The sequence below is a fragment of the Crassostrea angulata genome, chromosome 5 (genome assembly GCF_025612915.1).
Source record: "Crassostrea angulata isolate pt1a10 chromosome 5, ASM2561291v2, whole genome shotgun sequence".
Taxonomy (NCBI): Eukaryota; Metazoa; Mollusca; class Bivalvia; order Ostreida; family Ostreidae; genus Magallana; species Magallana angulata.
Genome location: NC_069115.1, coordinates 1,230,823 through 1,257,521, shown reverse-complemented (window position 1 = coordinate 1,257,521; position 26,699 = coordinate 1,230,823). Strand labels below are relative to the sequence as shown.

Sequence of the window (26,699 nt, the reverse complement as noted above, 5' to 3'; positions counted from 1 at the left end):
AAGGGCATATGCTGTTTATCCTTGGTCAACTAAATGTATGTATATTTGTACGTGTTGATTTATTATTAACGATTTTTTTTATGATTTTTCGACATTAAATCTACAAAAAATAAAAAATAAAAAGATTTGAATGTTTAAATACATATTCAGTTAATTGAACTCAAAGATATCTAAATCTTCCAATTTTGATAAAAACAAAATGGGAACTAACAATAGTGATAACTCTAGATTTTAAATTGTGTTCCAAAATTTTATTGTTACAAACTATAACTAATTCACATAGAAAAATAAGTGTCTAATTTATTGTTCAAACATTGGTATTACAGATGATCTAAACTAACAGTAGTAATGAAATGCAAAACAAAATATAACACATTACGCAAAATAATTTTTTAAAAACCTTTTTCGTTTTCCTTTGTCATAAAAATATCTAATTCAGGGAGACTTAATTCTATGAGAGAACACATTTCAATAAGCAGCTGATGACAATTTTGGAAATAGTATATAAAATTAAAGTGGAAGTGATTATGAATCTAGTTGGCGTAATTGGATACCAATGTAACTGATGAAGAAATTGAATACAAAGTATTTAAAGCAGTCAAAATTTAAATAAAAACAGTTTTCTCCGTATTGCTCCTCTTTTTTGACAAACAAAACTGCTTGTTGAAATATCGAAACATGTTGTAATTATCATCAATTTGTCGACTAATACCATACTCATTATCACCGCCAATTCATATAGGCTTTATTGTTGTCTCTTCACTGTTATAATTAATAAGTACATATTGATATAACAAAAAAATTAATTTAGAAACATATATATTATTTCATTTGTGCAGACGATAACTTAAGGTTATTATTAACGTTTGGTGTAAAGGTAGAATACATTTCATGTATTCCAGTTTATCTTGCTTAATTTTTTATATCATGTTTTAGTTCTTTGTTTCATGACCAGAAGAATTCTATTTTTTTATTATTTCTTAGATTGGTTTATTTTTTAGCACATATATCCATTAATTTACTTTATCATTGGACAAAATTGTGTTATTACATTGAGTCAACAATAAAATGATAGAACTCTGTTTTCGTTAAAAAGGCTTCTCAAAAATTGATAAAGTGTGCCTATATTCAATAATTTTTACATTACCTTAGCATTTGAAGGCTGACAGTACACTAATCCAAAAATATAATTGTACTATGCGTATTAAGGAAACTTGTTTAAAAGAGGCAAGTCTCTCTAGGATAACATGTTCAAGCTCATAAACATCTTCATGGACGTAAAACAAAAATCACAATCAATATATTAGGTATAATTCCGTTAAAACATCAAAACCAAATTTCAGGTTCTTCGGTCTTGTGCTTTTGTATTTTAATTGAAGATTCTCTAAAAAGTGGCCAAACAAATGTGAAGCTAGTGACAAATACATTTATTATTGACTATGTTTTACTTATCAGTAGGAATACACTAATAGCTATTTCTGTGTCCAAAGAGAAGAAAACGTAAAGATAAACTCCTATTAAAGAATTGGTCTTCCTTGGATTGACTACTCAAAATTCTTAAAGTATATTAATATCATGTCAATTTGAATGTTATTTCATGAATATAAAAAACTATCCTTTTTTTTTTTTTTTCAAATAGATATATCGAATACATTTTAGATGTTGCAAGGCCTATATTTTGGAGGAGTAGTGTAGCTAAGAAAAAACAAGTTTGTTTAAAGTGTTTTGAAATTTAAGGGTCAACCAAATTCTAATAAAATCAGTACTGATATAATGATTGTTTTAGAAAGATAAAAATTGTCTCGATACCTCATTATAACGCAAGTGTTTTTAAGACCTTATATTTATCAGATCTTTTTAAGACGTTTTCCATATAACTTTGAGCCAGTAAGTTGAAATAAAAATGACAATTTTTTTTTAATTTGCAAACCTTCATAAAAGTGATAGTTTTACAATACCGATCAGACACAACTTAACACTAGAAAGAATACCAGTTAAACCTTGGATTTCCTTTAGCGTTTACTTGGGTTTACTCCGGGTTTACTTTTAAAATGATTGTGTCAAGATTGGGTTTATTTTGGGTCCACTCAGGGTTGACTTTGGGTTTACCTTTTATTTATTTATCTTACTGCCTGTAATTCCCTCCCCTTGCATATTCCAATTACACATGAAGCGTCTGCCTCAGGGGTCTACTTCTGATTGGTTTACTCTTGGTTGACTTGGGGTTTACTCTGGGTTCACTCTAGTAAACCCAGAGTAAATCCCGAAAGTAAACCCAAGGTCAGCCTGGGTTTACTTTCTGTTGGTTGGGTCTGATCGGTACTGCACTACCACCCAGTCGCATTTAACATTTGAAATGATTGATAATGAATCAAATGTTATTTATCCTTCAAAAACTTTTTTAAATCTCTATAAAAATACTGCAATCTCGAAGTGATATGATGGTTAGATAAATTCATTCACCTGACATACACAATTTCTCCCCAATTCCTTAACATTTGGGTCGGTCGACTTTGAAAACAGTAAAACAGTTGGCCTAAATAGTTTCTAAAAAAAAAACAGTTGAGTTTCCAATAGAAAACACAATAAGGCAGCCTTTTAATTTTCATATTGGTTTAAGTTTCATAAAAAAAACTTATTCTTTGTCTTCCAGCGTTTGAATCACATCACTTGAATTGTTATCTACAAAAGAAATAGGTCAAATAAAATGTATTCTCTGTAAATAACTATTATTTTTACTAAACTTTACATGACTTCTTGTTCTCGTTTAATTCTAGATCTAGAATAAATGAAAAATGACAATAACAAACTGTCAACCATCTCAAGTATCCATAAAACAAAATACAAATTAAAAGCAGAGCAACATGACCTCTTTAAAGATTGAGGTGGAATCAGGTGACCAGGAGGAATGAGCATCCCCTGTTGACCTGTCGCACCCGCCGTATGGTCATTCTCAAAATTTGGCATGTCATGATCGAAGTTAATGTCAAAATCAGGAAAATGTCATAATAAAAAAAACCCGAAACTTTGATGATAAAGTTTGATTGTGATGGTCACAAATTAATATGACAATAAGTAACACGAGTAATATCCAATTTGAATTGTTTATTTTTTTTTTCAAACGTAATAATTTAAAGAACAAAAGTACATAATGATGTTGATTTTTGTTTATGGAAATTGCATTTTATAAAAAAAAAAACAAAAAAACAAGAGGCCCATGGGCCACAGAGCTCACCAGCACAATAATAGCCATAATTAAATCAGATCTTGTGAGTCTTATACAAAATATTTGGGCATTATGCAGTATTGCTGCATAATAAGATTTACATTTTCCCTGGATATTCTTAATTAATTCATTTCAACAGAAATCCCCATTACCCAATAATGCTTGAGCCAAGTTTTGTTAATATTATTTCAATGGTCCTGGAGAAGTTGAAAGTGTAAAAAGTATTGAATCAGACAGACGGACAGACAGACAGAGGGGCACCGGACAAAATGTGATCAGAAAAACTCACTAGAGCTTTCGGCTCTGGTGAGCTATAAATTAAGTGAAACATCCCTTTCGATGCTTAGAAATTAAAAATGACAAATACCTGATATAGATCTAGATACTCTTCTATCTACGGTCATTCTTTGATCAATATTGTCAAACTCTGCAATTGCTAATGTGTTCTCTTCAGAAGGAGCATTTAAATTTCGTTCCGTAGCCACATTTGGTCTTTCAGATGAGACCACCCGCCTTCCTTCGACATTTTCTGGTTCCATTTCTAAAAAGAATTTGTTAAAGTGAATTGTAATCACAGGACTCCAAAACATGGACATATTTTGTTTTTTGTTGTTAAAGTTAATTTTAAAAAGATATCTGATATTCTTAGTGCGTAAGTTACCAAAAAAGAAGGATTCACTTTTTATTGTAAAAATATTATATCATACCGTTAGGTCGTGCATGGTTTGGCATACTACCTTCATCCTTAATCCCCTTTTCATTGAAGCGCTTCTCCTTCGTTGAAGTGGGTGGGTTTGACTTTGACTTCGTGTTTCTTGTGGAGCTGTTTTCCTTTTCTTAATGAAATATTATGATAATACTATTTTAAAGTAAGCTTCCTATTGTAAATCGTGCCTAATTGAGTACCTTCACCACATACGTTCTACCTAGATAGTTAATAAATACTCATTAAGAAACGTTCAGATTAATAGTAAATTTATATGACATATATTATAAAAACGTATTTAATATTTTTACGATTAGGGATAGACTTGTAAATTATATTGATTATTAAATGTTGGAAAAGTTTCTTTATAATATGATGCAAAAGTATGATAAAAATTATTTCTAATAAACAATACCTATTAAAGGTCTCAAATGTGCAGGATTTTCTCCTTTAATATTTACAGCAAGAAAGGATGTTAGTGCCTCTGCATTCGTTAATTCATCACCCCGAGAAGACTCCACACCAGATAGTTGCATAGCCGAGCCTGTCTGAGTGTTTGAGAGCTCAGTAGTGCACTCCTGCATATTTGTATCACAATCTGATGTCTTTTCTATAATGAATAGTAGAACTAAAAGTCCAGACATTTATTCATGAAAAATGAACACACTTCTCTGTATAACAAAATGTTATACGGAAACAAAGAGAGACTCATTTACAAATAAATTCAAAAATTTAAAAAAAATTCAAAAGAGAATTCAAATTTCAATAGAAATCTCTTGATGTCCCGTAGGGAATTTGATTCAAGTCAAAAAGAAGAAAAATTAAGTAGTTCATGTTAATGTATAAATAGCCTATAAACCATAATACTTCTCGTAAGTCATCTTACCGGTGCCTTTTGCCCTCTTACTCTGAGAACGCCGCTCCCTAATACTGATCACTGGCTCTGAATTTACCAACTTATGTGCTGAAGTCTTCTTTTTATCTTAAGAATATAAAAATTCAATATACAACTTTTGTCTGTTTACAACTGTAAAAAATAATATTATTTTAAAACCCAAATCTGTCAAACATTTGCTACATGTAATGATTTCGATGTTTTTTTTAAGACAGATTAAGGTTAATAGCATTGTTCGTAGATCAACCGTTATTTGTGCTTCAAGAATCCCATATTTTTTTTACAAAAAGAAATAAAATTGTTATCACCAGTTTTAGGTCCTGCTACTCTTTGTTGTTCCTGTAATATGTTTATTTTACAGTAAATATAAAGAAAACTGGGTTCTTTATCCATCACTTTAATTCATTTTTTAACAATTCAGTCCGCCTATAATTTAAACGTCAACATATATTCTAAAAAAAATAATTTCATTTTATTAAAATGGTGTACTAAAAGTTATAGTAAGGTATTTAAATAATGCATGCATTATTTGATACTGATTTTGAGGGTTGTTTTTCTATGGAATAACAACTTATGATAAGTTGGATCTCTCTCTCTCTCTCTCTCTCTCTCTCTCTCTCTCTTTATTATTATCATTTACCGGTGTATCATCAGAAGCTCCAACATTCCTTAGTTTTCCATGGCAAAAACGACAGTAGGAAGAGTTTCCATTATCTTTGTCAATGAATAAAAATGAAATAGTACTATTAGTTATCAGCGTTTGGTTACAATGAAATGATTTTGCATGAATTTCAATTATATCTAATCATAAAAATACCTTGATTTGAATGCAATTTGAAAGCCATCGTTGCTGGTACTGATGTTTTCTCTGTCTGCTGATTTGTTCCTAAATCATCGTCCTGTTGTAATGATGCACATGATTAAGATGTTTTAGTTTCCATTTTATGTGTCTGTTGTGCAGTTACATGTAATTGGCATTTCTAAAATTTATTTTATAAGATAAGTGTTTTTATCCCCCTTTTCAAAATATGAATCTTATGAGTTATTCGATAACGTTGACATAGAAAGCAGCAAAGCATTGCTTATTAATGTCTAGTCCATTTTAAATTCAAACATGGTGTGTTGCCTAATATAAGTAAGCGTATATACGTTTATATGAGAAAAGTATGTAAGAATCGAAATGTAACTCACTGATACCATTCTGCTATTCTCTCCTGAAATAGCGGGCGTCACTTCCTCGAATGGGATGTAGAAACTATTAGTGTGACAAAAAAACTTAAAATGATTATGAAAATATGTCCTTAAAAAATACCTGAAAGCTCATAGCGTACAAAATATTTTCTTTTCTTTTTTTCGATACAAAGTGATTGTAAAGATATTTTTTTTTGGAATTAACCTGTTGTTTAATTCAGTACTTATGTAATTGGAATTCGGCGATGGAAATGCCGATGACGGAAAACTTGGAAACCCTGGTATAGTTGAAACGTTTGATTCAGAAAGTGGGACAGAATGTTCCGAAAGTGGTCCTCCACATGCTTCATTTTCCTGTGAATATACAATTACATGAATATATTGGAGAGGTGTTAAAAGGTATTTGCTTGATATTCAAATGTTGATTTTTTTCGAATATATTAGAGCCGTGTGGTGAACATTAGATATATGCTAGATAATACTAATGTAAGTTAAAAAATATCACTGGGTTTTCTGCTCTCCTGTTGTTATCTATGTAAAGGGAACCGCCAATTGGGTATTCAGACTGATGCCCTTGACTGAAAAAAAAATTATAATCAGTTTAACGCTATAACTCTAAGATTTACATAAAGATGCCACTGCATAGTCAATAAAGCAGTGCAACGCGTAATGTGTGAGCAAATAGTTAAGTTTGTCGGATGCCTCATACTGATACAACAGTGATATATATATATATATATATATATATATATATATATATATATATATATATATATATATATATATATTGTTCGACAAAATTCTTTTTTAAAATAAATACTGTAAAATGAGTTAAACCTTTTGGAACCATTTTGTGCATATTTATTGATCTAATATAGATGATCAATGTTTTATTCGAGAATTAGATATAATTTTGTAAAGAAATGGGATTTTTATGTTTGAAGACTGATGTAAATTTGAATATAAGAGGTGCACACACGATTCACTAAATTTGGGATCTCAAGATTATCAAGACTTTTCAAGTTATAATAACATAATTTTGTTTTCATTCAAACTTGTTAACTCGATCATTGATAAGGCTGGAAACGATTGGCATATCTATATCTATCTGCTAACTGTAGGAAGAAGCCTTCTTTGAGTAACGTACCCAGTTATGTTACTTATGCGTAACAGATCTTCGATGTGTTGCTCTCTGTTTTCTTGAGATTCACTTCTTACAATTGGTGTGGAGTTATCTAATTGAGTTGTTCCTAGCCTAATTACCGGTCGCCAGGAGTTCTCGCGTGAGTCAGAAGTAAATGGAATAGCAAAACAATAGCAGTTTTGTGGACGTCTGTAAATACATAATCCGTTTTCCGTATATCTACATAATTTGTAAATATATTCTTTGATTCTCGGTCGTGCAATCCTGTTAACTCTTGTTGTTATATACACGTATTTTCTAGGGAACCTATGATATCGAATGTGCTTTAGTTTCTTCTTCTTTACTTTCTTATCACAGCCTAAAGAAACAAGTAGAAATTAATAATTGTTATGAATCAAAGTAGAAATCTATTCGGTAAATAATGTATATCACTTTAAATAATGATAAGATTTTTCCTATTGTTTGAATAATTATTAAGTGATAGCAGCTTGTCAATAACATAATAGCGAGCGCATACCGCCAGCGTGAAGCAATGGCAAGCAAAACGAGTTCTCCGGACAAGCGCGTTTGAAAAAAGAAGGACCTGCAGATTTGAGTTATGTCCAAAACACAATAAAGTATCGAAATCGATGATATCGACGATATTGTATCGATATCGATTTCTAATATCAATATCATAGAACTTAATTGCATATGTTCACAACTACACCTGTCCATATTTAACGTCCATATTAAAGGCATACTCTAAAACCTGGCCTGGCCTGGTTTGGCCCCATTGGCCTGGCCTGGCCTCAAAGTTGGCCTAGCCTCATTTTTGGCCTCAAAATTGGCCTGGCTCCAAATTTTGGCCTGGCCTCAAATTTTGGCCTGGCCCCTAATTTGGCCTCTACAAACATTTTTGGCCTCAAAGTTTAAAATTTTTCTTTTTCTCATTTTTTTAGATTTAGATTAAATTTTTATTGATTTCTTTTAGAAATTGAAAATTCAATGCTTTTTTGATGTTTAAAGAATAATCATATGAAAAAATATATACGACAAGTGACCGATTTTTCAAATTTGATTAATTTTAATCCATGTTTAAACACACAGACAATTCCTAAGGCATGCATGTACATCACTGCTCTTACTATTGTTAAGGAATAGATTATGCCAATACCAAAGCCATTAACTTTAAAACTAAGAGTTGCCACCCCCCTCCCCCTCTCATTTAAAAGTTAAACATCATTTTAAGAGACAGACCTGATTGATATCCAAAACATTGTAAACTGGTTCATAGCATTAAATTGTTATCACTGTGTAATGCACTTTAAAATTTGCAGCTTGTTTACATTACCTGTCAACACCGATCAAGCCCAAATTTTCCAGCCGAAATTCAATATCAATCTTTTCTGTCGCTAATCTGCTACATTGGGGTCAGATTCATTGCCTATCCTGACATTTAACATTTCACACGGTCTAATTTAATTAATGGCATTTGTGAATAACTGCAATATTGCATCCTCAGATACCTTGACTCAGCGAGGGTCATTAATCATCACCTCCTGGTTAGAGTAGAGTTAATGCATGTGTTGCTTGTATATTTAGGAAACAATGGGGAATTGTCATTATCAGAATTTGAACAAAGGAAAATATGTTACGACATTTGGTGTTGGTTAGAACAAATATTGGCCTCTTCCAATATTTTTTTTCTCAAACAGGTCGTTGGTTAAAGATGAGTTACATAGATTTTGTCTGATCCTGAGAGCAGTTTGATCTAAATACATTGCAAAAACATGCAATGGCAGGGTAAAAATCACATTCCTAAGTTCTTAAGAATTTCAAACAGGCTGAATAAAAATCAATTAGAATGGATTACTCGACATACCTTTTGTCATAAATATACACTGTTAGTACTATATTTTCAATTGTACCTAATATTTTTTAAAGACTTTCACTATAAGACACTAAAGCCACCAAGTTAGATGTTTAATATGGATTGAAAGTAAATCAATAAAAAAAAACAAATAAAAATCATCAAATATGTAAAGAAAATATAAGAATAACTTTGAGGCCAAAAACTTTTGCAGAGGCCAAATTTGAGGCCAGGCCAATTTTGAGGCCAGACCAAAATTTGGGGCCAAGCCAATTTTGAGGCCAAAAGTGAGGCCAGGCCAACTTTGAGGCCAGGCCAGGCCAGGCAAATGGGGCCAAGCCAGGCCAGGTTTTAGAGTATGCCCATATTAAACGTCTTGTACACAACTAAAGTTGTCCATATTCATGTCGATATCGATCATAACGTATCAGTATCGAGTCGCGTATGTACACAACTTCAGCTGTCCATATTCAAAGTTGATATATAATAGGCATTATGTCTGCTGTTCAATCCATTTCAATGTATCTATATACTTGAATAAAATACTTCTTAAATTAAATTTATGAAGATATTGAATTAGTTTAAATTGTTTTATACATGTCACTTCGTATAAGAAATGGTAATTCTCTACATTAATTTTTTTTGTAAACAACTATAAGACTCGAGCTTTGTTTACAAAACAATCAATTCTTTCCTCTGTATTTCACTTGTAACTTGACTTTAACATGCAATATTTTGGTCAATCATCTAAAATGCAATGTAAACCATTTTAGACATAAAAAATTAAAATAATTTTTTTGATCTAAAATCGTGTCCAAGTCCCTTTAAAGTGTCATGAGATACATTGATACAATTAATACTTAACTAGGATTTGACCCATGCATGCACGGGTTGAAATTGTAAGTGATATCGGACATTTACCAAATAGATACATCGACACCGTATTGTTGCCATTTACAAATGAGCGTTAAGCCTACAATAATGCTATTAATTTCACCACACTCTACTTAGTTAGAATAATCTAACTGTGTCTCGGGACAGGCCTATACCACAATTAAAATACCTCCCATATATACCCGTAATGTAGCAAATATTGCAGAATCGCTCCGAAACGATTTTGGAGAAAATTGATGAAGCTGCATTGAAAATAACAGCTAAATTATTCATAATAAACCATTTTGAGGCTGTAAATACCTTTCATCTAAATAAATAATTCATATTGATGAAGAATTCAACACTTTCTCAGGCAACGTTTTTCACTCGAGTTGACATTCGGAACCATCGGGATTTTTCATATTTTAAAAAATGCAGTGAGTTAGGGTTATCTCCTGTATTTTCTTTGATGAACAGAATATATATATGACAAATTCTTAATGAAAATTTACACTTATTTGTAATATCGTTTCTGGGTTTATCCATGCAAACATGATATTGTGGAAACAAAAACTAAAGAGCCTCCCGTGTTTTAGCGTAAATGTACCGCGCATGCGCAAGATTGTAAAATCCGAAAAATTCATATGTTTCCGGATTTTTTAAAGGAATTTTCGTTGATTATCAATCTTGAAGCTTGATTGAGGAAAAATATTAACACGTTGGTAATCTTCAAGTGCCAATTATGTTTAAAATATATAAAACTAATGACAGTACGGATCTGACCTAGTTGAATATCCACACGGACGGCAATTAAGCATATTAGGGAGAAGGCCACACCCCCAACTGATAAGACTACAGAGTGAAGCTATAAATAGATACCGGCATAGCACAGACACGTGTTGAAATGAAAGACAGCAGCACATGGTTTCACTATTTATTTTTCCCACTTTGAGTATACTTGTTTTATATAGCGCATCCATATATTATTTCTAAAATTAATTGTTTTCTTTTATAGTTTTTGTTTGCCCTTTAAGCGTCTAGGGGCTGGAATGGACCAGTTACAATGAATCATGTGAAGTTGAAATATTTTCACAGTGGGGAGGCACTCCCTGCATCCCGCCAAATGTCAATAACTCTATTAATCAGCCCATCTCCCGGGGTGGGCCCTCAGTGGGGATCAAAATATTTGTGGATGCGGGGAAAATATGGTGATAGTTATTATGTTGTAATAGATTTCCATGTAAATATTTAATAACAACTTTGATGGACAGAAAATACGAATTTAATGCTTATAAAAATGGCCACATACATGATGCCATGGTAGAGAAATCTCCTTTGGTACCCCATGCCCTAAAACTTTCCCTCCAAATCTGGCCATCATTCTTGTAACAAAATGGAGGAAAATGAGGACACAAGTATAATTACTTTGAAGGTGAACTCTGATCAAAGGGAATCAATAATTCAATTCATCAATTTTAATGAATGGGAGTTAGAAGAAATGATATGTGAAGAAAATACAACTGGGAATGAGGACATCCGTGCTGACGACTTTGAGAGGAAATTCTGTATCCCGCAAAGTCAAAACTGTGATGAATGTGAACATTGTTTTTGCAAACCCTGCATAACAGACGGGAGAAACAGACAAATGTGGTGGCCTTCTGAACCAGCATTACCTGACAGAAGAAATACTTCGTTCCATAAGGAAAAATTTAAGTTTTTCTGGACAATGCTTTTCCATAGAGGAGTTTTTCTTGATGAAAGATATAGAGAGAGAAAACTAAATGTTCTTCAGTTAGACCCTAGGTTTACCAATGTTGCAAGCCATCGTAGGGACATTCTACTAGTGTTTTATGTGTTGTCAACTTGGTGCGAGTTTGGTTTCCCAACCCCAAAAATATCCCATACATGGGACATCGTTGGCAGTGGCTGTGTTATTTTTTTTTAAATTAAAAACAATATAATTATACACATTATTTTTATTTAAATCAGAAAATTTTGTTCAAAATTTCTTTTTATTGGAAGTTGTTTTTGTGAAAATTACATCTGCACTGGACTCTTATCTGGTCACTGAAAGGTTCGTGTAAACTGTGCTTAGAGCAGTGGTCAGGAGATAACAGCCGAACTTGGCAGGATGCACATACACACTTACATGTATGTGTTCCTTATTTATCAAATAAATGGATTTATTGGACTTAATTCTTTCTCTCTTTGCTGAGGTAGGATGATTAAGACATAATCTTATTAGCAACCATTTTGAATGCGTCTGTGGAGATTAGAGCTTCCGGTGTAATGTAAACAAACCTCTGCTGTCAATCAAAATGGGCAAATTTGAAAATCAGTGTCACTTCAGAATTTTAAATGATTAAGTCTCCCTTATTACATACATTTGAAGTAAATTATATGTATTTTCAAATGCAGAATACATAACTTTGTATACACAACAACTATCTTAAAGTGGTAATCGGTGATATTTGTATAAATTTGAAAAAATATCCCCTGAAGTGAAGAGTGGCAAGAAAATTGAAATTTCCTCCATTTCCCCGATTGGCTGCTATTTATACCCCAGAACCGGCCTTTAAAGCCTAAAAATTCGAGTATATCATTTTAATATATTAGTATAGATATTGTGTGTTATTACACAATACCTTGACTTACCTTGACGTAATACAGAATGGTCAACATGGTAAAGTGCCATACGTATACTCAAATGCACTAGGAGCCTAAAAAAGATCAACATGACATTTTTTTTAAGGACCTAGACCTAGACACAATTTGAGCTAAAACTTTAATTTCGTATTATGTTTAAATGTTTTTATAGCTTAATATGGGTAACTTATATGCTCATTCAAAATTTGAAACTTCAAGTTTAAGATTCAGAGTTTGAAATTCTTTGTTTTGTAAACAAAGACAGAGTCTTATAATTGTTTATATATGTGTTTAACTTAAGTTTCGATCAAATGCTGCTCCACTATGTTGCTTATATTATTAATGAACAGATTGAATAAGTTCATCTTGTTTGTCACGAGTCATTTCGGTAAAGAAATGGTAATTCCCTACTTTCAACAAATATAAGACTTTCACTAAACATGCATAAGTTTGTAAGTTATTTAAAATGCACAAGTAAAACATTTTATACAAAAAATACAAAAAGAAGAATATTGCTCCCACATCAACTGAAGGTTGGTTTAATGTAACAAAAATAAAATATGATTTTTTCAATTCAAATAGCATTTAAACCTCCAGGATGCCAGTAATTACCACCAATATAATGTCATAGATATTCATTTTAGGTATTTTAAATGTAATATCGGCTATGTAGTTGTTTATACAATACAAGGTACATTGAAAACACTTAGAATTATTGATTTTCATTGGGATGCTTAATAAATTATCTTTCACCATCACTTCAAGAATTAATACAATATACATAATCAACCTAGTGTTCCGTGGTAGTCATAATGTTTGTCACAATGTTTCAACCACATTTAACAAAACATATTTCATATAAGATTTATTGAAACTATGATTTATGATTATTTAACACATGGGCATTTTTTAATCAAGTACTTACCAAATTACGTTTAACAGTGTAAAGTCCATTTTCTTGTAAACTTTTATCTGAATAGATAAAATATAGTAAAATTAGTTGAACTTTTATTTATTTTTTCCTATATTTTTTTTTTTGAGGGGAGGGGGGGAGGTGGGGTCTGTTCAAAACATTATGACAAATATCTTATCATAAAAAATCTGCATGCTACTGTATGTTTACACTATTTTTGTGAAATTTAAAAAGGAATCAGTGAGAAGTGAGATTAGAATGTTTTGATAAACAAACTATTGACAGAAAAAGAAGGGGAATGAAAGCAAAAAATAAGAACTAAATTAACAGATTTACTGAGAACGTTTACTTTGATTACCAAACAGTTATCAAATATAAATGCATTTATTTAACCGTAGAGAAGAAGAGTTCTCTACCTTCGTATACTAAATCAATCTAGCCGTGATATGAAACGATAGATCAAATGGTCTCTGTGTTAAAATTGACTCATTTTAAGCGCCATCTCTGCAGCGTCTGACTCTACACGGGAGAGTCAACTGTCTGTTATGTACGCCAAGCCTTATCCGTTGACCATACAATCACATTTTATTTGTAGCTGTTGTTGGTATTACAATTTCAGAAACAAACCAGGTTAGATAATTTATTTTTGCACGTATGGGATCACCGCCGCTGACGTATGCGTATTAATGATATCAAAAGTCAAAATGTGTTAATAGGTTTCAATATAAAAATCTCATCAATTAACCAACTTACATAATGTTTCATCCGGGGGAAAAGATTGTCTATTGTTTATATGTAGTTGGGGAATTCCATTTTTTTCAGTTTCATTTTCAATACGTCTATAAATAATAATTACTAAACATAAATCTGTTTTTTTCATTTCTTCAAAGTGTTGTGTTTAAGAAATTTGACAATATTAGTTAATGCCAGTGGTTTTGATTGGATAAGGAACAGGAAAAGTTGTGTTTCATTAGTATCCATGCCTCAGTTGAAATAGGATCAAGGAAGAAGTGAATAATTGTTTTTGTTTCACTGATGTATTACCCCTCCCCCTACATAATAAACACATTGACGACTATTTTAAATTACACATCGTTTTGTATCTTATCAAACATTTCTCTTAAACGCACTTCATATAACTTCATATTACGTGAATCTATCGGTGTCTAGACATTGCTAATAAAAGCATAATATACATTCAGTAAGGTTAAAAGGTTTTATATTTTTAAAATTGAGATAAAAATAGCGATTGGGGTTTCCACATTACTGAAAGGTCTAAATATTTACGATTATACGCATTTTATGTTGTTACAAGTATAGAAACACTTACCTTTTATTTCTTAAACATCCATTAAAAGTGTACGTTCAGCAAGATATAAATAAGATCTTTCTTTAACACATTCAAAGGGTTCAATGTCTTCCGGCTTTCTCTGGTGTCAATACATAAATAAAGTGTGACGTAACGGTAATCTACGGAAGATAATTGCGATCACTACAACTTATTTGTCTCGTATTAATTTTTTTTAATATAACGATATATTTTGTGTTGTTATAATTTAGATATTTATTTTTGTAGCAGCTATATAACTAACTGTACTGTTTACAACTCGCATTGATCTAATTCAAAATTAGATAAATATAAAATATGTATGACAAACCTCAGTTTATATCTATACCATGGACATTTTATGTAGACATAAGAGTTTTATTTTTTAAACGTGATATAGATTTATATGATATTTGAAAGACAAAGTCATAAAATACAATGAAGGTGGAGAAAAATACATTTTAATGCACTGAAATACATAAAATCAGTCTTCATTAACAAATTTCATTATTTATCAAATTGTTTACAGAACATTCATTCTATACCATTCTTTCCATTATATATTATATTCTTACTTATATACATAATGTCATTAGGATGATGGGAAAAGTAGAAAGAAAGAAATGTAGAAAGAAAGATGAGAGGGAAATCATTAGTTCTAATTTTTGTGAGCTAGTATTTTTATTATTTTTTAAGCTTTAATTACTTCTTTCAAAATGTAAAAAAAAGAGATTGTTCCTCTGAGCCATAAATTAATCTAATCAATATATAATACAAAGATTTAAAAAAGAGTAGGAGAATTGTGCATTGCAACAGACATAAAAGCACCTAATTGTTATTATAAAATGTGCCGGGTGTATTGAGAAATTTCGAATTGATGAAAGATCTCAGAATGATTTTTATGTATTTCTTGTAAGAATCGTGTTTTTAACCAAGTCGAACTTTTCAGAGCAAAATAGAGAAAGCATGGGACAGAATCTTGGTATGCTTTCTTTGTATTGATTTCATTTAAGTGTAAGCGTTTTGTTATGAATATTTCTTTGCAACCGTTGTAGATATGATCATAGCTTTTTTCAATTAATTATAATTACAATACCTTTATTTTTATTGGCTAATGTTCCGAACTGTCTACAAACGGGATTATTTTCTCTAAATAATTTTATCATCTTACTGCTAGGGTCAAAAAAATCGCACACCACTTCGACATCCACATGTTCTTATATTAGCAGGATAACGGTTAAGTCGGCATTAGCATGAATAAATGTAACCTGAATATCGCTTAAAACCATGAAGACTATGTCATGACGATTTTAAAGTTATAAAGAACCAATAACCAAAATTGACCCATATATACTTTAGTATAAGGTGTGTATCATATTTATGAAAAGTGGCAATCAAAATTCAAAAGCTTATCATACATAGCAATCAGATTCTGCAATCTTAGTCCGTCTGGATTGTTTCAAAGTACTTTTTAGGTACACAAATACATTTTTCATTAGCATTTGGTATATATCCATTCTTCTGAAAATACTTTTTAATGATCGCAAGATTTCTACTCTCTAATAGAGCTTCTAGTTTGTTGGTGATGCAACCATTTTCCAGATATGAGCAAAGCGTTGAATACTCGACCTCCCCAGAAATGAAAGTCACGTGTTTGTCTGTGCACTGTAGACTGTCTATAACGGCGCACCTTTTCTGGTATTCCCGTGATGTTTTGGATCGGATGTTGGTATTGTGGAACCTTTGGTATATCTTGTTGACCACGGAGTGACCGCTCAGAGCCTGCCAGTGTAGACGGGAGTTCTCACTTAGTAACACGCCATAGTGGAGGATCCGCCTAATGTCCGTTTCCGTCGTCCGGGCAAAAAGACCTTATAATATTAAAAAAAAACCAGATGTAGTATGTTTTGTTTTAATTTAGCCTTCAAATCGCATTTGTTTCGTTTGATTCCATTCTGATAAGTTATTATTTTCTGAATTTAACTGTAGAAAAGTTTTAAGGTATGTAAAATCAGAGGAAAAATAATGACTTTATCAAAAATGCCATCCCTATAAAACCCTTTATGAACCACACAGGTTCACTTTTTAATGACGTATTACATGCCTTTATTATAATGTAATCATGGTCGCGATAGTCAATGGTTTTCCTTTGCTTCATTTTCTGTGCTTACAAAAATCTTAAACAATATTTTTTGTGGATAAGCCACGTGAGCAATATTAATAACAATCGTTTCTACTTTTAAAACTTTTTTTTCTTACGTGTATTTGTATTAGTTTTTCTTTTTTTTTTACAAATGAAATGCATTAGGACACAGTGGTCCAAAGGAAAAAAAATACAAAACAGAACGAGCAAACACGGACCTCTATAAATTTTAGAGGTAGGATCAAGTGACCTGGAGGAGTGAGGATCCTCCGGTGACCGGTTACACTCACCGTGTACTCTTTGTCGTAATCGGGAAAACGGTAGAATCCATAGACAATTCGGCAATTAATAATAACCTAACAATAAGAATGAAAAACGACCTATACTATGTTCAAGGATACTTCGATTAACATTTGTTTAGTTATTCGATAATCAAAAATAGCTCAGAATCCAAACGAGTATGAAAAAGTTCAAAACTTTTTAACGCCCCTCTAGCTTATCAGGTTTCAAAAAAGGTTAAAAAATGTGATGTCTACAGAGATATTGTATTGCAAAAGACCTTAATGATAACGTTGAAAACTGTTCGAGGTATTCCGAGTGACATCCGAAAGGAGAGAAGATATCAACATTCTCTTTCATAAATCTTTGTAAGAAATCTGTTTTTGTTCTTGTGAATTTAAATTATAATGTATAAATGAAATTATTTGGACATATTTCCTTTCACCTATTTCGATTGTACTTCTTTCAAAAATATGTGTATATTTTTAAATCTTCCAGATATGCTGAATAAATATGGACAGACTTTAACAGAAACACGGACCTCTATTACATTGGAGGTAGAACCAGGTGCCTAGGAGGAGTGAGCATCCTCTGCTGACCGGTCGCACCCGCCGTGTGCTCTTTGTCTTAATCGGGAAAAACGGAAAGGTTAGGTGATTAATTATGGTCTAACCATTTGTATGAAAAACGTCAGTAAGCATGCGACCCAGTGGGAGATTGTATTTGTTGACAAGATCGTTGCATAAGTTATAGAACTTACGATAATGCCTTTAATCGAGACTGTTGTAAATCTTGTCTTATCAACTTATTTGTCAGTAGCTCGCCTTGTTTCAGAAGTTTAAACAATGACAAACTCGTTATTTTATCATCGTTTTTATCATATGATTTCAATTTAAGATCGAAACAATGTCTGTGATCTATTAACTCGCTAATATTTGGCAACGTGCATTAATGTGAATGACGACTTATTTTACACGAGACATTTTATATTAATCAAAGTGAACACTGTATGACCCAGGAAATTCATTAATGATATGAGTATTTTGTGGTCAAAATAACAGTGTAACTCACAGTTGTATTCGGAGTGTAAAAGTTCAGGACATGAGTCAAGAACAAAGAAGAAAGTATGATTACTTTAAGTTCAAGAGGGTCATTGAATCAATATGTCAAAGTTTAGGACGTAAAACTAGATCAGACAAGAAAAATATAGAACTCTCCCTCATATGATCGAAAATGCAATATTAACTTAAAGGTCATAGTTTAGGACATTCGACATGGACAAACAAAGATTAGCTTTATACCTTCCTTGACTATATCCGTTGTTTGTATTTGTTTTGATACTATGACGTTGTACTTGACGACATTCCGGTGACGACTGCTGGGATTGATGGTTGGCTGATGCAAAAGGCGGGCTTTAAATTCTTTTCTTTTTTCGTCCGCCTTTGATTCGCTGAATTGTTTGTTCAATTTAATTGTATTGAACTCTAGTGAAATGAAAATGGAAAAAACTTCACCTTTGGTTTAGTATAATAGATTAATACTAGAATAAACAGACGTAATATATGTATAATTATTAATGCGTTAATGATGGAAAGAAAAAACAAGAATATTCTTACATTAAGGCAATCAACGTCAATGAGTGTGTGTTTTATTTCATTTAAACATAAAAATGATTTACCTATTGAAGTAAGATCACTACATTCTACGTCATTTTTAGATCTCAGAATACATTGATAGATGGCGCTATCTTTTTCTGTGACGTCATGTAATATCAAGGTTGTCGATCGTGGTAGATCATGGTCAATATCAAATTTCTTTTTCTTGGATTTAAGTTTTGTTCCATCCTTTTCCCAGACTACTTTGTTGAATTTTCTGTTAGTGTGTTCCACACTTAAAGCGATTGTGCTGCCATATTGACGAACCCGTATTACTTGAAACAGAAGAAACAACAAAATGAAAACCATATTTGTTATTGCGTTGATCTACATACATAATGTGATGTCGCCAAGATTGAGATATAGGGTAAAATAACAACATGTATATACTTTTTTTTTATTTATAGAAAAATAGTCTTTAAACAATCTTAATCAAAATCTCTTTAAAACTATAAATTATACATAGATAAACTTATTTGGACATGATAAGTCAAATGATTATTGCTCTTACAAATAGTCTCAATGCTTTAAAATAAAACAATGCTTTTTTATAGAATATGTAAAAGAACAGTACACAATTCTCAAAAGTCACAAACTTTAGGCACGTTGTTAACATTCTATAGGAAAGATAAGATTTTATTTGCAAACTGTTCATAATATGTTTTTGAAATCTTTTGAAATTTTTGTTGAAAACAAAATAATACTTTATAATTACCGTGTTTCGGCAGTAGCGGAAGTCGTTCATAACATTCCCTGTTCTGTTCCTTACGATATCTTATGCACAGCATCATATTAAGAGTCATAAACTGAATTCAGAAACTTTCACAAAAACTAGCATTATCCCACAATTGGTAAAAAATTTTAGGCATTCAGATGTGTATTTCAGTTAACCATTTTTCTCACTATCAAATATTTTCAGCAACACACTGTTTTAATTAGCTCGAATAACGATTGTATTTATCGGCAATCATCATTTATACTCCCTACTGAATCGTTATAACCACATCTTAAGTGGATACAACATCCTTAAGGTGTAAACAAGGACGCTGTGTTGTTTTGCCTCGTATTGATTGACAGAGTTATGAATGATAATATTTATATGTTTGTACGTATTTGCTTAATTTAGTTTCAATAAAGCCATTCCCAATTTCAGTAAGTGACCAAGAGCGAGTAGCGTTATAGGATTGACCAAAACATAATTGGCAAATATTAGCATTATGAAATATCCCCATAGCATATTTCAAAGCAAAAAATTTTAATGCAAACCGAGCTTTCTTTTAATAAACATTTTTGTCAGCGTCATATTCTAGAAACGAATTTTTCAGAGAAAATTTCAACTAAAATTAGCACAAAATTCCTTTTATCTTTTTTTTTTATTAATAAAATTATTTGTTAATGAAGATAAATGGATACAAATACTTCACAAGTCTTGTAATGAAATAATGATTTTACCGTATTTATATTTAGCGTCAAATTTGCAAAATGATAACATACAATTTTTTTCTCGATTAGAAATGAAAGCAAATAAAAACAATTGTTGTGTGATTTACTGAGGTAAATTTGAACTGCCTTCACAGCATTTTTTATTTTTCGGCTCCCTGTCTGACTTTTTTATTGTTTAACTTTCTTTCATCTTTTTTTTCTTTCTTTGTCTCTGGTGTGTGAGCCTACTTTCAATTTCAATCCAGGCTTTTGCAACGACATACTGTTAATGTTCTTAAATATGCTTTGGGCCTCCAGTTATAAGAACAATTTTAAAATGGACGAACACTTTTCGTCTCGGAGAGCAAAGAATAATCAAAGTACTGAAAGTACTGGAAAGCGCTAAGCCGGGAAGAAGCTGTTAAATCATACCGAATGTTATGAAAATACATGTTAAGAATCATATTTGAATCGGGGTTTGTTCGTTATTGCAAAAGTTTCACGTACTCAGGATTAAAATGATATAGAATTTGGATATGCCATAGTTATAGAATACACAAATCTTTTTAATGATTAATGCATGCTGTCGTGTTACAGTGAAAACAGAATGCTGATGACTTTAAAAAAAATCATAACCACAACATTTAATGTAAGCAATTAATGTAAGTGTTTCTCTATTTTTGAAGCATAAAATATTTTATCAATTTGACTGTAAATCAAAGTTTCCAATTTACAAATTATAATAATCTGCCTTAAAGCATGTTTACAAAGATCATGATTGATTTTAAAATTTTAGAACAAATGTATCTGCATGCAGGATAACTTGAAGATATTAAGTTTTCCCTACTGCATAATTTTGAGTTCTCCCGAGTACGACTTCTCCAGGGTACGACTTCTTTAGCATCCGCCAGTAGATGGCGGTATTTCGGAAATGCGAAAACGAAAGTGGAAGTAGGATAAGAAATCTGGCGACAAAAAAGCGCTGCAGCTATGCTTAGCGCTTTAAAAATGGAAATTATCTTCAATATTTTTGATTTAAATGTTTTAATTCAAACTCAGTTGAAAATTCTGTAGAAAGTTTATTAATTATGTTGCTTGATAAAAACCCATAATCGTTTCCTTCCAAATAAAACATTCATGAAGTAGGAAACATTCAGATGCAGAGTTGTGTATATAGTATCATTATCATAAGAAAAAAATAGTTCAGAACCATGGGTTAAATCCGTTCATTCAATCAAAAAGTATTAGAAATGATTTTTAAATTATAAAAACTTTTTTTTTCAAAAAATAAGAAAGCTAATCAGGGTTTTGTCTCTTTATTATACCTTGTTTACATTTACAGTAAATTCGATCATAGCAAAGTTATAGAGACCAATGTATATACTTTCTATCTGTAATTCGCTATGTGTGTATAGCGAATTCGTATAATTAGTATAGTGAACTTATTATATACTTTGTTTCTTCCACATTTCTACCATGTTTGATTTTTAAGTCATAAAATAAAGTACCTTCTTTGGAAACCAAAAATAAACGGATGGAAAATTGAATTATTAACGTAGAAAAAAATACTTTAAAGTAGTTGTTTCAATCAGTAATCCTCAGTTTTGAAATTATAACAAATAACTCTGTTGTAAAAGATGTCAAGATTGTTATTTTTGCCTCTACGGTACTGAAATCGGTTCGCTATACTGAATTACGTTATAATCGAGTTTGTTATAGCTGAAAAAAAATTATAGGATTTGTAAAGAATCTTGTTGGAGACTCAAAAAGTACTTTACTACTTCCGAGATTTCAATTTATGACTGTTTGTACTAAACAAGATTTGCTGTAGTAATTTGATGTTTTAGCGGAAGTTGTTCAGGGGTAAATAACAGGATAACCACTTTGTTTACAAGTTTACATGTTTGTAGAACTGTAAGTAAGCATGTTTCAAAATCTTTTTATGGTATATTAATAGCTTAACAAAGGGTGAAAGTATATTGATCTCTTTTGAAAGAGAAGTAACTCATATTGTGAAAAAATTCTTCACGATAAAACTAACTGATTTGATTGAAGATACTTTCATAGCTTGATATCTCTTATTTCATTGAAATGTTGCACTACTAAGTGTAAAAAGTTTAATTTTTAATGGATGACATATGTATGGAAAACGTTTAAAAAGCATAAAAATTCATTTTACAGAAACTCCTTCTCATGAAAGGTATCATTTTATTGGTGAATTGTGGGTATATGTAAAGGACAACATATGGTTTGGGCCTTAAATGGCCCCCTTAAATGAACATTGTCATTTTACTGTAATTCTTTGTTTTATTTGACAAATATACATTTGAAGTTTTTTCATAAATTTCATTTTGATTATAGTGCCCACAATGTAAAAGTATGACGTCAAAAAATTTACATTTTTCCTCTATTTTCGCATTTTTAGCATAAAACTGCTTGTTTTGAAGCAGTTTTTCTTTAAGGAAACCTTGAGCGCTTGCTTGAACAAACACAATATTTTCACCAAAGATGTATCTCTCCAGTACTTATATGTGACAAAAAGTAAGTTATTGTTCAAAGAGTCGCTCTATCTTTCCCATTTGATAAAACATAAGGAAATTTTGAAGTATTAAATAAGCATTACCTCTGACCTCATATACTGCCACTGAGTGCATATAAATCCAATAAATAAGTGAAAAACATTTTTTACATCAACTCCTTTATAAAATGACACAACAAATGTCCTGAAATATCTGAATTACTTCAAAAATAACGAAATATGGTCGCCAAAGACTAATATCATAAATAGTTCTTTGTGATACTTTGTACCTAGATTTAAATAGATACTTTACTTATGGTTGCCTTATTCATCTCTATTATATAACATAATTAAACAATATCACAATACGACGCGCTGACAAAACGTACCAGTTTACATGTACTTGACTATACATTTATATTTTGCACAATTTCGCATGTTTTTTAAAATGTGTCTTAATTTCTAAACATGCTAATATATACATTAAATATTAGAAAGAAATTTATTTCTACTTTTGTAATGCTTGTAAAACATAGATAGAAATTTTTATTAATTCATTCAAGAAGTTTTACGTTAGTTCAACAAAATTGGATCCAAAGCTTAATTATTTAAACTGGCTGGCCGCTTTACACGAATAATACAAATTTCAAATAATCTGATCAAAATTAAATCAGGACAAAGGAATATAACTAACGGTCGAATTAGTCAACTATTAGTTTATATCGAGAAGGTCAAAGTGTAGAACATTAAAACATAAATTAAGTACGTACTAGTATATGGCTTCCTATACTACTTCCGTAAAAAATCCAACTGTTTTGGAGTAATAGTGACACATTCTATATAGTCATTGTTTGTTAAAGGGTTAGTGACAATACATTTGACTTTTGTTCCGTTCTGTGTAAGAATTTTTAAAGATGTACTTCCTCTGTGTGTGGTTTACTCTTCTCCTGCTAGTGTGTGTTCCTTGCAGTGGTGTGTTAATTAAGCCCCTTTCACAATTGGCGCACGATCAGACGCGACAAAATATTCGTGCGACCGAAAAAATTAGATATGAATCGTAAACTGCTGCCGAAATAATCGCATTTGAAATTCGCACGGTCTAAGCGAGCGTTGTGCGATCTAAACGCAATAAACCTTGCGACATATCTTGCGTCTATATGCGACTGTTGTGCAATGAAAGCGATAATGCGATAGGATCGCGCGAGAGACCAGGTGATCGGACGATTGAACGTGCGCCAATGCGATTGGACATGCGATCATGCGTTTCATGGTACGAATGCTCGTGCGAGTCAGAGGGGGTATATGCCGCCCATTTCCGACGCTCTTCAGTAGACATAGTTGAAAGCGAGAGATCATGCCGCCCAAGAAGAAACAGAGATGCAGCATCTTTTATTATTATACCTCAAAATGATTATTCAATTATATCTGATTGGTCTAGAAAGTCACGTGACAGGGCGATTTCATTGGAATGAAAAAGCCGACATGAGCATACGATGCAGACAAAAATGATTAAATCAAAAATATTTAGTCTTTTTGATTCTCTTTATATCACAAAACCAACTTAACTATGATTCGAAATTATGAAAGAAAAGTGAGACAGTAACATAGGAAATCAAACAATCACGACGTTATTGCTATTGAAAAGTCAGACAATTTTTAGAAATCAACGTGTTTTGTTTACTAGTAATCATATGTTGTTCGATATAATAAAACGTTATTGCATTAATGTTCATATGGCGAAGCTTTCTGTAAATATGATTTTTCTTGGAGTAATAAATCATATTTCCCCACCATTATGCAATGCATGTATATTGTTAATTGTGGTCTGAAACAGATATGCTTATACAGGGTATATACCGTATACTAGTGGCATATTGAGGCTGATAAGTCGTGCAATGATTGTAAAACGTTGCAAGATCACATGAGACATGTTAAGCAACAGTCTCAAGGTCGCAAAACACACGCATTTACAGCAGCAATTCATCTTACGACCTTTAAAAATCGTGCATCACTCTTGCGAGTACACAAAACGTTGTAAAACGTTCGTACTAAAGTTCGTGCGTTGCACTGCGATAATTTGGATCGCGTCGGGTCGCGTCTGAATAGTGTGCATGTCCACTATTCAGAGGAGACTTGTTGCGACCTGTAAAACGTATGCAACGAATGCGAGGGCTCGTGCAACGTATGCGAGAGCTCGTGCGAAGCTCAAAAAATTCGCAAGGTGGTGTAAAGTGGTCGTGCGCTAATTGTGAAAGGGGCTTAAGGCTTTCACGTTTTGGTTTTATTTTGGCGTGCGAGTGACTGGATAAAAGTCCGGTCCAACTCGATTGCTTATTACATGTAAATATGTCATTCAATGATTAACACTTCTATATATTTTTTTTGTTCGACGATAATTCCATTGAAATTTTATGTCCATATTTTATACAACTAGTTATATTTTGTACTATAATTATGACTAATCATTTCCCGATAACCAGGCTTAGGACTTTTATTCATAGTTGCACCTTTTTAATCAACAGGAAAAAAATTTCAATACTCTTTTGCTTAGAGCTGTTGTTTGGAGAATACAATATTGTTAACATAAACACGTTCTAAACGTTCAAACATATTGGCCCTGAACTACGCATATTGATTTTTACCTTTCAATATTTTACAATCCGATTGTTTCAAAAATCGATTCATAAACAATCTTGATGAACAATCTCACTCTACATGTATAGTTATGACTTTCCCACTGGTACCAAAGTATTGTTATCATTGGTGGTTTTTTGTTTTTTGTTTTTTTTTGGGGGGGGTGTTGGTTGGGTTACGTTTTATTTCTCTCAATAAATTTTCAAATAAAATATTTTGAAAATAAACAAATGACATACAATTTTCTTGATTGGGTGTATATTTATTATTCAAAGAACCTTATTTGGTAATAAATCAAGTAAGAATCAAATTGATGTAGCAATAAAGAAGGAAACCTAAACCTGTGATAGTTAAATAGATATGCAAGTACTAGGGACAGTACGGCTCTATTCGGGCCCCTAACTCTCGCACTTGCTACCTTTTCTGACAAATTGCCAGTAATAGTAGTAATACAAAATGTAAGACAGAAAATCTCACACTGCTGTCTCAAAGTGGGAAAAAAACCGATCTCACACCAGTGATTATGCGAGAAAATATTGTTCAACATATGTACTAAATACCATATACTAGGCAAAATTGATGTTGCTTGCTTTCTTTTAATTGCAAAACATTAAATTTCAATACGTGTATTTTTTCCTCCTAAATCACCCTTTTTAAACGTTAGTTTAAATTTGCTTTTCGACGATAAATCAACATACAGAGTAAACTCCAATGATTGCGTTGAATTGTACTGGGTGTGCCTTATCAGGTTTTAGGACATATTTTCTTTCTTTATAATTCATTGTTTTGTGTTAAGGAAAACTTTTCAGTTTAGTTTAGAGTTGGACAATTCATGATCACGATTTCTCTTACAGAAATAGTTGGATTTCTATTCCTGCAATGAATTTGTACTGGTTTTCAAATGAAGATACTATGTATGTATTTTCTTAACATCTAAGCATTTACATTAGGTCAATCATTATGATGGTCAATTCATGTTATCATGTATTTAAAAATAGATGGTATTATGAATTTTGAGTATACTATTATATGCAGAAACATATAATCACATTTTCCTCTAAAACATATAACTTGATAAAGATGACAAAGAGAATAATTGCATTCTATATGAAATATATTTTAATGAATTCCTAATATAAAAATAATTATTTGTATTCAAATGAAAATAAGAATATTGGATGACCCATGGGCAACCTTTATAAGAAAACCTATACCACACTACATTGAGTTCGACCTTTCTAGGGTAGCCTTCATCTTAAACGAATGTTATACCTA

At 31.6% G+C, this 26,699-nt stretch overlaps 2 protein-coding genes across 4 annotated transcripts; both read right to left on the bottom strand.

Annotated features, from left to right (window-relative positions):
• Positions 1-243: 243 nt before the first annotated feature.
• Positions 244-14,911, bottom strand: LOC128186196 (uncharacterized). Of its 3 annotated transcripts, none has more exons than XM_052855972.1 (15): positions 14,777-14,911; positions 13,459-13,505; positions 12,543-12,607; positions 7,166-7,520; positions 6,524-6,596; positions 6,224-6,372; positions 6,019-6,082; positions 5,645-5,726; positions 5,468-5,541; positions 5,136-5,166; positions 4,819-4,914; positions 4,348-4,542; positions 3,934-4,062; positions 3,594-3,767; positions 244-2,682 (listed from the first exon to the last, which is right to left on the bottom strand). In XM_052855972.1, exons 2-15 carry the CDS (start codon positions 13,485-13,487, stop codon positions 2,636-2,638), a joined length of 1,563 nt encoding a protein of 520 aa, XP_052711932.1. In that variant the 5' UTR covers positions 13,488-13,505; positions 14,777-14,911; the 3' UTR covers positions 244-2,635. The 3 variants fall into 3 exon arrangements, with proteins under 3 accessions (XP_052711932.1, XP_052711931.1, XP_052711933.1); XM_052855971.1 differs by lacking the exon at positions 14,777-14,911 and adding an exon at positions 14,200-14,248; XM_052855973.1 differs by lacking the exon at positions 14,777-14,911 and adding an exon at positions 14,200-14,248 and having other exon boundaries at positions 3,964-4,062.
• Positions 14,912-15,071: 160 nt separating this feature from the next.
• On the bottom strand, positions 15,072-20,054 carry LOC128186201 (uncharacterized). The gene is made up of 4 exons (XM_052855986.1): positions 19,566-20,054; positions 18,874-19,125; positions 18,497-18,679; positions 15,072-16,644 (listed from the first exon to the last, which is right to left on the bottom strand). Exons 1-4 carry the CDS (start codon positions 19,651-19,653, stop codon positions 16,214-16,216), a joined length of 954 nt encoding a protein of 317 aa, XP_052711946.1. The 5' UTR covers positions 19,654-20,054; the 3' UTR covers positions 15,072-16,213.
• Positions 20,055-26,699: the final 6,645 nt, after the last annotated feature.